General features: G+C 35.0%; 2 protein-coding genes across 2 annotated transcripts; both read right to left on the bottom strand.

Annotated features, from left to right (window-relative positions):
* Nucleotides 1–243: 243 nt before the first annotated feature.
* LOC139900599 (uncharacterized) lies at nt 244–2621 on the bottom strand. The gene is made up of 2 exons (XM_071883363.1): nt 1179–2621; nt 244–495 (listed from the first exon to the last, which is right to left on the bottom strand). The coding sequence occupies exons 1-2, from the start codon at nt 2619–2621 to the stop codon at nt 244–246; spliced, it is 1695 nt and encodes a 564-aa protein (XP_071739464.1).
* A 5763-nt stretch (nt 2622–8384) lies between these two features.
* LOC139896998 (uncharacterized) lies at nt 8385–11450 on the bottom strand. Its single transcript, XM_071879642.1, has 8 exons — nt 11328–11450; nt 11110–11236; nt 10916–10991; nt 10746–10818; nt 10471–10566; nt 10278–10328; nt 9797–10180; nt 8385–8864 (listed from the first exon to the last, which is right to left on the bottom strand). Exons 1-8 carry the CDS (start codon nt 11388–11390, stop codon nt 8523–8525), a joined length of 1212 nt encoding a protein of 403 aa, XP_071735743.1. The 5' UTR covers nt 11391–11450; the 3' UTR covers nt 8385–8522.
* Between the last annotated feature and the right edge of the window lie 225 nt (nt 11451–11675).

Genomic DNA, 11675 nt, shown 5'->3' with positions numbered 1-11675 from the left:
GATGGTACACTTGGTTCTATAAAGATAGTGTCTCCACATTTTGAGTGCGAAGACTACTGCACCAAGTTCTAAATCATGTGTGGTATAGTTTTGTTCGTGGATCTTTAGTTGACGGGAGGAGTAAGCAATGACCTTTTGCCGTTGCATCAAGACACACCCAAAACCTTGGCGAGATGCGTCACAGTAAACAACAAAGTCATCGTTTCCTTCGGGTATGGACAGGATAGGAGCAGATGTTAACTTCTATTTTAGAAGTTGGAAAGCAGCTTCATGCACATCGGACCACTCATATTTCTTGCCCTTATGAGTCAAGGCAGTCAATGGTCGTGCAATTTTTGAGAACCCTTCAATGAATCTCCTATAATAGGCAGCAAGACCTAAGAATTTTCGCACCTGTGTTGGCGTCTTAGGTGCTTCCCAGTTTCTAATAGATTCAATCTTTGATGGATCCACTTGTATCCCTTGGCTACTAACCACATGACCAAGGAATTGTACCTTCGATAGCCAAAACTCGCACTTTGAAAACTTTGCGTACAATTGTTCCTTCTCGAGTAGTTCCAATAGTAATCTCAGGTGTTGCTCATGTTCCTCTTTACTCTTCGAGTATATCAAAATGTCATCGATGAACACGATTACAAACTTGTCCAGATAGGGCTTGCATACACGATTCATAAGGTCCATGAACACCGCAGGAGCATTTGTTAACCCGAATGGCATCATTAGGAATTCGTAATGGCCATAACGAGTTCTAAACGCTGTCTTGGAGATATCTTCACTCTTCACCCTCAATTGGTGATAACCAGATCTCAAATCGATCTTGGAGTATACAGATGACCCTTGTAGTTGGTCGAATAGATCATCGATTCTCGGTAGTGGATACCTGTTCTTGATAGTTAACTTATTCAGCTCACGATAGTCGATACACATTCACAGGGATCCATCCTTCTTCTTGACAAAGAGAATGGGGGCTCCCCACGGAGATGGCTCGGTCGAATGAAACCTCTATCCAAAAATTCTTGCAATTGGTTGGACAACTCTTTTAGTTCCGATGGTGCCAATCTATATGGTGATCGTGCAACTGGTGCAGCTCCGGGTACGAGATCTATTTGAAATTCTACCGATCTATGAGGTGGAAGACCAGGTAGTTCTTCTGGAAAGACGTTTGAGAATTCTCTAACAATTGGTACATCTTCAATTCGCTTTTCTTCGGTTTCAATCTCCTTCACATGTGCTAGGATAGCTTGATAACCTTTCCTCGGATACTTTTGTGCCTTCATGCACGAAATCAGGTTAAGTTTTACACTGGTTTTATCCCCATAAACCATCAAATTCTCCCCATTATCAAGGGGTATACGAATCGCCTTCTTGAAACACACTACTTCGGCTCTATTCTTAGACAACCAGTCCATTCCTATTACTACGTCAAAGCTTCCTATTTCAATAGGCATCAGGTCCACCAAAAATGGTTTCCCTTCTAAAACTAAGGTACAGTCTTTGTAGATTTTATTACCCTTCATAAGTTTACCGTTCACCAGTTCAATACAGTACTTAGTGCCTATGGGTACATGGGTTTTGTCAAGCATGCAACTAGATTCTATGGATACGAAACTTCTATTGGTACCATAATCAAATAGTACTGAAACAATGTGATTGTTTAGAAGAAACGTACCAGTAACCAAGTCGGGGTCCTCACGAGCCTCATGAGCATTGATATTGAATGCTCTTCCTCTTCCTTTCTCTGGTTCTTTCTTGTTTGGACATTCATTTCTAAAATGCCCCTTTTGACCGCACTCATAACACGTCTTCACCATACCAGTATTAGCAGCAGGAGGATTTGCAGTACCAGTAGTCTTTGACCAGCAGTTCTTGGTCAGGTGCCCTATTTTCTTGCACTTCCCACACGTCACAGTGCATCTTCCCACATGATGCCTCTCACACCTTGAACAATAAGGAGCTTTTCCTTGATACCCCTTTCCAGAAACTTCCTGCTTTTTGGATGACTGGGAATTAGAATTTCCAGTCCACTTCCTCTTATTATCCCCAGACTTCACCTCAGCAGCAGTCCGTTGAGTAATTTGATCCATGAGATCATTTGCCATATTAATGGTCTCTTGCAAAGTTTGGGGTTTAGAAGCATGAACACTAGCTTGAATATTTTCAGAGAGACCCTTAACATAACGGTCGATTTTCTTCCTTTCAGTTGGGACCATTCCCGGACACAGCAGAATCAATTCCAAATAGCGGTTAGTGTAAGTAGCAAGATCAGTCCCAATAACCTTTAGATCCCATAACTCAGCCTCCATCTTCTTAACTTCATTATCGGGACAACACTCAGCAGTCATACGAGTTTTGATGTCTTCACAAGGGATGGCATGATCAGCCTCGAGACCCAAAGGTCGAGCAATAGAATTCCACCAGGTTAAAGCTTTACCTTTCAGTGTGGAAGTAGCAAACTTTACCCAGTTAGCTTGAGCACAGTTACTAATACTAAACACTGACTCCATCTTCTCAATCCAATGGGTTAAACCCACCGGTCCTTCAGTTCCTTTGAATGGTAGTGGCTTACAAGCCATAAACTCCTTGTAAGTGCAGTTTTGTCTCGTGTTCGAGCCTCCAGACATATTAGCCTATGCAGCGGAGACACCTTCATTGATAAGTGCTCAGAGTTCTTCAGGACTGTAAGTTCTTCTTCCAGACATTATTCTTCAAACAATAAATATAGAGTTAGCATCATTAGATATGTATGCATATTATCAAATAGTCGGGGTAATCTCTCCATTCGGAGGAGGTCATAGGGTGGTAGTTCGGTGAATGGCTAGGACTTTCGTCCTCGTAGTCGGAGAGAATGAATGGGTTAGCTTTTGACATGTTATCTAAAAGAAAACGAGTAAATCTAGAGTAACAAGTAAGTAAGGCAACTTATAATCGTCTAGTTATAGATTAAGCTTATTAACATATCCTATAGGCAGACACACTAACGCATCATAATTCCCTATAACCAGAGCTCTGATACCAACTGTAATACCCCGTAAAAATGTGGCATTGACGTGCTGTATTACCAGAGGTCAAAGTCTGATCGATTCAAGCTATATGCAACGTTTAAAAAAAAACAGTGGCATTTTATTCAAAAACTAAACGTTTTATAATACTTAAAGAAAACCAACAAAGTACTAATCAAAACCAAATGTATTTAAAATGTAAATACATAATGCTACTATCAAAATTTAAACAAATCTTCATTTCCAAATGCATGACCTCTACTGCCTTACTAGCTAGAGCGGAAGCATTCCCTAATTACCTGAGAATAAACATGTAAAAACGTCAACACAAAGGTTGAGTGAATCATAGGTTTAAGCAGTATAAAGTATAGAGTATAGACCACAAGATTTGTTTGTTTGCATGCTTTGCCGGCATCTTTAAAAATATAAAAAGATATTCTATAAGTTTGAGCACCCAGTAACTAAGCCTTAACATTTGTTTAGTACCCCTGTTGTTACGTATACCTAACCAAAATGTACCACCTCAAATAGTATACGCCCGTTAAGTTTAGGTTAGTTTCTAACCCGGACGGACGGGGATGTCAAGCCCTATGGATCCATATACAACTATTCGCGTCCACCAGTTCTTATAACCGGTAGTTACTAGTTACCAAATCTAAGGGATTTTCGGTTATAACTCAGCATAGAATGTAAGTTTAACACTTGTGTCTACTTGTAAAACAAAAAAAAAAAGACATGTATTCTCACCTCGAAAACAGTTTATAAAACAGTTAAAAAGTTGGGGCTATGACTCACCTTATGAGCGCAGTAAACAGTATGATAGTAAATAGTAGTGGTAGTCCAAAGTTTTCAACTTATCATCATTAGGTTTAGGTTAGTCGGATCATCATGGTCATCATCATCATTATAGTTATGTGTTTGATATATATGTTCATATATATTACCGGTGTCCTTTCTAGAGTTTACAATGTTAATCATTCCCATAGTTTAGAAGTTGCATAACTCAAATGATCCTCGTTGCTATCAAGTAAGTCAATGGACAGCCAGATGTAACCGGGGGCCAGGACTCTTGATCTGACTTTAAGTCGTGACATTTGAGATCCACAACCATATCCCAAACTGGCAACCTAGACACCATCCATGACCGTGAATAGCGGTGAGTCTCGTGATAGTCATACGTTATTTGTTTGTAATTATAATTCCACGTATGTTCTAGTGAGTATAGGGATACATCACTTGTTTATTTTCGTTTTCGATATATATCATATATTATATTACCCTTTAATAATATTTAAGTCACATTATAATTTCTTTACATTATTTCTTTTCATGCATATATACTTACACTCATACACATATACTTCTAATTATGAGGTGCGTATATATGTATCTACATTTATACATGCGTGCACTCATGTATACATGTATATCTACATATACGCATAAACATAATCTTCTATATATATCTATATGTTTCATATATACACAATATCATATCCATATTAGGGTTTTACAAATCCAATATTTTCTAATTATAATACACCATTTAAATATCAAAATCTTTTTAGAGTTTTAAGATCAAACATCACATTCTCTAGTGATTACTTATGTAAATTTTGAGTAATTGCGAATCAGAAACGTAAAAATTGTTTCAAATAGAACATTTAATTTGAAAGTGAATTTGTTATAAATTTTGTAACTTATATATAGTTTAGGGACTAAAGTCGTAATTACCCTAAACTTTATCAACTTATTTGAATTCGTAGCAACCAAAAATTTAGTATTCGAATCTTTATATCAAATATTGTAAATTAATGACTGATTAAGGGACTGGATACGTACGTTTCAAAAATATTAATTCTTTTCAATTTTACGTACACCAACACAAAGCAAGTATCATATTATCTAAATTAAATTTGTAAAACAGTTAAAAGCCTAGTGACTAAATACGTAATATTGAATTAATATTATCATTATCATCTTCTTTGTACTACTTGATTTTGACGTACAGGATATCGAAATAGAGTACTCGTCATCTTTTTTTTTCATCTAATTTCTACTTAGCTTATTTGTATCTAATTAATTAGATCCAAAAATGTGATATATCTTGTAACGATGTTTTTACTAAGATTTCAACTACTAAATTAAATAATCAAGAAGATTGATGCAAGTTTTTCTACTACACATACATACAGGTTCTTAGTATATATATTCATATTTTTAAACTTATGTATACTAATTTCCAAACAAAATATTACAATGATGTTTTGATTCACGTTTCTTCGTAGTTGGTTTATATTAAGTCCCGAACCGCCCGATATCGTAACCGAAACCGATCGGTTTCGGTCCATCTTAGCTAAAGTTATATGTATTTGGTGATCGATATTAGATTATTGCATATTAATATTCAAATAGGGTTAAGACTTACCTTTAAAAAAACCGAGCTTTTACCGAACGATGATCGCCGATAACTTTGTTGCTTTATGTGGGTGGTGTACGGGATGAATTGGGTATGAGTATTTAGCTTCTTGTGGTTTATGTGGAGATGGAACTTAAGGTGTTATATTTATAGTTGAGATGGTCGGTTGAGCAATGCAATTAGGATTCAACTCAAACTCCTTTATTTTAACTAATTACTACGTAGATTATAATTATCCTCTAACTCTTTAAATTTGAATGTGATTTGAATTGTAAGTTTCCATATAAACAAAATTAGCCGATAAGGTTATTATCATATTGCAACTTACGTCAAACTTGTTCATGATACAAATGTTTAGTGTTCCTATCCTTTTAATATTAGCTTAGTTCATGTATCATTACGGAGTCCATGTTTTGTTTGTTTTTATCTCATTTTTTTTTTTTTTTTTGATATATTGATCACCGAGAATAAATAGGGGTTAAGTTTACGTAAATGTATAAATATATATATATATATAATATATATATATATATATATATATATATATATATATATATATATATATATATATATATATATTTTAATTTTTATCATTTTAATTAATGTGCACTTTAGTCCCCGCACATTTTATTCGCGTTAGTCCTTCGTTAAATTTTTTATTGATGATGACGAGCCATGATCGTTAGTTTAGGTAACCTTGTTACCCATTTCATTACTTTCATTAGTTTTGGGTTTTCTAACCGAACATGTTTGAGTTGGACTACCTAAGTTTCAAGTTCGTTCGTATATAAAAAAAATAAATAATCGAAAAAGTTGGGGTGTTATATTTACAGCTTAATTTGGAAGTTTTCTTTAAGGCATTTTGTAAATAGAGTGTTTATGAACTCGGCCTTGTTCAAAAAAGTTTGACGAACTTTAATTAAATCTGATACCCTATACGTGGTTGGTGTTTGTGTCGTAAATTCAGGCTCTTGCTCTTGCTGACTCAATAGAGGTGGCATATTCCAGAATAAATCTTGCTTTTCTTCTTCATATTGATCTTCTTCGTCTTCATCTCCGTCTTTTTCTCCATCTGAATCACTAGATGCGACAACAGATATCTCAAACGGATGGTCTCCTTCTTTAATTTTACATACGTTTTCAACACCATAGTTAAACATATCAAACTCTTCAGTGTTTGGAGGTGGCATTTCAGGCTCTTGCACTTCTAAATTGTTATTATGAAGGTTTGGTTCAGTGACTTGTGTTGGGTGTGTTTCTGGGTTTGGTTGTGGTTGGAGTGTTTCTGGGTTTCGTTGTGGTTGGTGTGTTTCTGGATTTCGTTGTGGTAGGTATGTTTCTGGGTTTCGTTGTGGTAGATTCATTCGTACTTTCTCAACAACATAAATATCAATCGGAGCATTTACAATTGCATATTGTAAAAACTCTTGAAAGTTTTCATAATTATCCGTAATATCAAAAACATGGTTATTATAAATGTATCTCATTGAAACAGGTGCATTTGGTGGCATTTATATTTTTTTAAGAACATTTTTTAATAATATTCTCCGATTCATTGGTTTTATAGGTGCAACATGTAGTTTTAACCGAATTCTAAAACAATCTAGGGGTAAATACGTGGGAATGTTGTTAACATACTCAAAAGAACCCCCACAACATATATGAACATCAAATTTATCTTCATTAACACAATTCATAAATACTTAAGTTATTGTAAAAATGCTTAAAATGTACATTAAGCTGCCAATAATCACTGAAATTCTTTTGGAATAAGTTGTTATGAAATGATGAATTACAAGTTCCAGGGTCATTCTTTATATAGGATTAAAATTTTATCCATAAAAATCTAGAAAATCTAATGAAATCTTATCCTGAAAATCCTATTCTGATAAGATAGGGACGCAAGGACGCAAGATAGCTTGCGCTGGGGGGTACGCAAGCTTCCTTGCGCCTTGCGAGGGCATTTTGTCAAAAAAAAAATTTTGGGGTTCTGATGCGAGGGGTGTAAAATATTTGGGCATTTTGGTGATAATGGATACGACATGATTCGATTCATATTCGACTCATTGTCATTTCTACATACCAACGACATGGACCAGTTAACATAATTGAGTTGAGGTTAATATCACATAATTAAGATTGGTTTTTGATGATATGCATAATATATTTATAAACACTTTTGAGAAAGAAAAAAAAAAAAAAAAAAAAACATATGGATATCAGAACAACCACTTCCGGGTTATAATATTAAAGTGAGAAATACCCACAACTTTGATACATAATGAACCTGGTATCAATCTTAGCATATATACAAAAAGGTTGCTATTAGATTCAAGCCATTCTTTTTGTGATCCAACGTCTAACAACCAACTCATATTAAAAGGTGACACGTTATCTTTCTACTTCCTATAAGTCGTGGGGTGCATATGCATATTATATGCACTGATGCACAGTAAAATTATTATTTAAATCAGAGGCATTCATGAATCATGATCCTATAATTAAAGTTGTGGGATTTAACTCCAACTATCAGATAAGATTTTGGCCTTTTGGCCTTAGTTTCTCGTCGGTATTTGGTTTGTTGTATTTTGGCCATTGTTTTGGCTCGATCCTAGATACTTAGCAGTTAGTTTGGATTTGTTTTATTTTGTGGAAGTTTGTATGCTTTCTAGGTTCTAGGCGTTTGTCCGTGTCGGCCTTGGATGTGTTTTCTGAAGGGTTCCTCTCATTTTTAATTAAAGATCCTAGATTTTTTATAAAAGTATGTTTTTCGAGGAAAAAAAAAAAGATTTTGGCAAATAATCCCACAAAAATAGAAAATAAGTCCTTTTCGAACGACATGAACTGATAAATATTGACAAATTTTGAACCTTACGGTATTTGGTGGTCTCAGCGTGCATCCTTAATTATAAAGTAAAAAAAATAATAATAATAATAATAACAGAGATATTAATCATTGCCCTTTTTTAGATCAAACTTATATGTTTCATACATCTAATCCATTTGAATACAAGTATACTAGGCACTAGTACGTTAAACTTGCAATCAAATACATGTTTCTTAGCCATTTCACCGTTGATTTAACTAAATAAATAAGAACAAATCTAGGTAAGCGAGGTACAAGATCCACAACTGGGTTCATAAAAAAGAGATTGATTTGCAATCCAAATTGGTAAATTCAAAACCATATTATGCCATAACTTACTCGTATACGCTTCCCATAAATCAACGATGCTAGAAAAATACGCCCAGTCATGCTCCAAACTCTCACCACAAGTTCCATACCCGAATAAAATTTCTGCTAGATTTTGATCCTTTATAAGTTCAAGCTTCAAACAGCGAATGTTGTCCTGTTGTGATGCAGATATCGGCACCACTTTGAAAGAAACCTTTTTAGATTCTGCCATTTGCGACGTGGTTGCCTTCCATTGGTAAAACTGAACCACCTGTTTCACATTCAAAAACAGCGTACTATTATACTATTATGTAGAAGTATTCAGATACATATATCACAACTGTCTGTTAAACCAAGTCTGCAGAAAATGATAAATTTATATCTTGATTATATTTATTTCTTAAAAAATGAACATCTGTTTGCTTTTTGTCTTGGGTAACCATTTTTCAGTCAGAAAACCGAAACCAGCTTTTAAAACTTTAATATAAATCCACTATGTTTCAATGTACCTACAGTTTTCAGCGTTTTTGGTCCCCAAATGGATGCCGATGGTAACCATGGTTGCAAACGGTGGTTGTGGTGGCCATTGCGGTGGTTTGGTGACAAGCCTGTCTCATTTCGCCCAAAAACGTCTAATTAGTCGGCTAATGCTAAAAAGTCAGGTCAAAGTCGGTCAAAAGTCAACTTTTTGGCTGGTCATGCCCTAGGGTTGATCCGGGTTTCCCTCGGATTGGTCCAGGTTTCCTCCGGGGCAGTAGTTAGGGGCAGGTTATGCAACTGCATGATCGCGTGGGTGATTTAGTCCCCCTGGGTGATCCTAAACTGCTATAAAAAAAAAAGTGTAAACGAAAATCCTAAGCTCATTTAAAAATTAGTGAGACTTGGGAAAAACACCGACATACATAGTATCCCTTATAGATAAATTAATAAATACACTATTAGTAAAAATCTTAAAAAAAACAAAAAAAACAAAAAAAAAAAAAAAACTATACCATTGTGTTTAAACTAACACCACGTCATCTTATTTATAAATCATTTATCTTTATTATATCTCTATTTCATATACTTATATTTAATAGTCAACGTTGGTCAACCCCCGTCTCGACCGAATCGACCTTTCAAGGTCCTGACTGACTCGTCTCCATCTCGCAACTACAACACAAAAGAGACAAAAGGATTATAAACTTTAAAATGACTAGGTACCTGAAGCAGATGTAATATGTTGGCGAATTCTCTGTCAACTAACTCATTTTCTCTTGCCAAACGTAATGGTTCAAGAAGAATGTCTGAGAAATCCCGCGACGAACGTACATCGACAAGGGAGCTTGAATTTGAAGGATAAAGTTCATATCCTAAAACGTGTAGTCTAGCACAACGTATATCAAACCCTGAATGGTAAGTCGAAGATTGTTCAGGTGGAAACCAATACATGTTCTGTGAGGCTGGCAATGGAAGGTATCGACTTAAACTGGTGTCATTAATATCGTATGAACGGTTAGTTAGAAATGAAATGAGTTTTATATCTTCATCATGAGATTTATCCCGACTAAACCACAATGTAAGAGTGATTCTTTGTCCATCTGTAATCTGTAATCAACAAAAAAAAAAAAAAAGTTCCATAGTTCAAAAATGAGTTTTTTCCTGTTCATCTGTTCACGATTAATAAGATACAGGAGATATATACCTCCTCAACAGAATGAACATTTCGACTGTCAGCAGTGTAGATCAGAACATCCTTATTTAGTATAAAATGATATATAGAAAAATATTAGTGATGAAATAGGGACAAAAGTTGTACAAATACCTATCAGAAAACAGTTATGTTCGATATAATATGCAGGGTATGAACTGGAAAATAGTACAGCACGAAAACTTACACCAGCCATGGGGACAAACGTTGAAGGTTCGCCATCTTGGAAGTGAAAGAGACCACCACCAAAATCCACACCGTAACTATTCAAATAACACACTGCCTTAAACATAAAGAAAACAAACAAGTTAAAAGATTCGTTTGAGAGAAAAAAAAAAAAAAAATAAAAATTAAAACAATCAAAAATAAACAGTTTTCACATAATTATTGGATAGACAATCCGAAAAATGAAAGTTTTGATCTTTTGAGTGAACTGCATATCTAGAATGGTGAAGTACGCACTGCATAATCACGTTGCTTGAGATACGGTCTGTTATCATCACTATGCCAGCCGATACTTGCACCTTTAGTCCAGCTGAAATTCAACATATTTGTAATCACTTTAGCAAGTTCATCCTAAAACAGGGGACACCAAGTCTGTAACCACAGTAATAAATTAGGTATCGTCGAACCTGATTAAACCGGTGAACTCAATTACAAGCTCGAATTCACAACCGAAAAATTCTTCGACTTTCTCTTTAAGCTTCTCTATCATTCACCAAACACAATATTTAGCTAACTATGATTAATATTACAAAGCTACCGAAAAATCATAACATAGATACAATAATGTATGTATATATAATCCCTAATTGAACTGATTTACCACGTATAGGAATGAATGGGAGGATTAAATGAGGAGAGTTAGTTGCAATGAGATGAGAAAGTGTAGTGGAAAACACATTTTGTCTGTATCCAATTGTGCTGCTACTTTTATGTATAAATTCAAGTTCCTGTAGTTTGTATACGAAACCCTAGGTTAATTATATAAACATGAAATGATGAAGATGATTATGAATTAGTGTTTGGTGAATGTTAACGAACCTTACAGAGATCAGGAGATAGAAAGTTGTTAAGGATGAGACGCGGGTGGTCGGATTCCGTCATTGAATGGTGGTCCGATTGTGAAAAATTAAATTTCCGGCGGGAGATAGTCGGAGATGTGTATTGGTGTTTGTTTTTTGTTGTGACGTTTGAGACCTTTGTTTATTTGGATAATATTAAAATGATCCTCCTACTTTTATTTGTTCCTCTTTTGGCCAAAGTTCTTTATTCTTCTTATCTTATTTTAGTTGGGACAGAAGAAAAACCTAATTAATCAAATCATAATCGAATTAATTATTAAAATCGAACTGAAAGCACCACTTGATCATGCATATTTTAACCGTGGGG

Source organism: Rutidosis leptorrhynchoides, chromosome 3 (genome assembly GCF_046630445.1).
Source record: "Rutidosis leptorrhynchoides isolate AG116_Rl617_1_P2 chromosome 3, CSIRO_AGI_Rlap_v1, whole genome shotgun sequence".
In the NCBI taxonomy this organism is placed as follows: domain Eukaryota; kingdom Viridiplantae; phylum Streptophyta; class Magnoliopsida; order Asterales; family Asteraceae; genus Rutidosis; species Rutidosis leptorrhynchoides.
Note: the sequence above shows the minus strand (reverse complement) of the source record. Positions and strands in the feature narration are given on the sequence as shown.

Bases quoted from the DNA above. Each gene is read 5' to 3' on its own strand.
- LOC139896998 (XM_071879642.1), bottom strand. From the start codon at position 11,390: ATGACGGAATCCGACCACCCGCGTCTCATCCTTAACAACTTTCTATCT. The intron at 10,181-10,277 runs GTATATATCTCC...TGTTGATTACAG, and splicing joins ATGTTCATTCTGTTGAGGAG to ATTACAGATGGACAAAGAAT. The intron at 8,865-9,796 runs GTACCTAGTCAT...AATGTGAAACAG, and splicing joins ACATATTACATCTGCTTCAG to GTGGTTCAGTTTTACCAATG.
- LOC139900599 (XM_071883363.1), bottom strand. From the start codon at position 2,621: ATGTCTGGAGGCTCGAACACGAGACAAAACTGCACTTACAAGGAGTTT. The intron at 496-1,178 runs GTTAGAGAATTC...TGGCTATCGAAG, and splicing joins GAATTGAAGATGTACCAATT to GTACAATTCCTTGGTCATGT.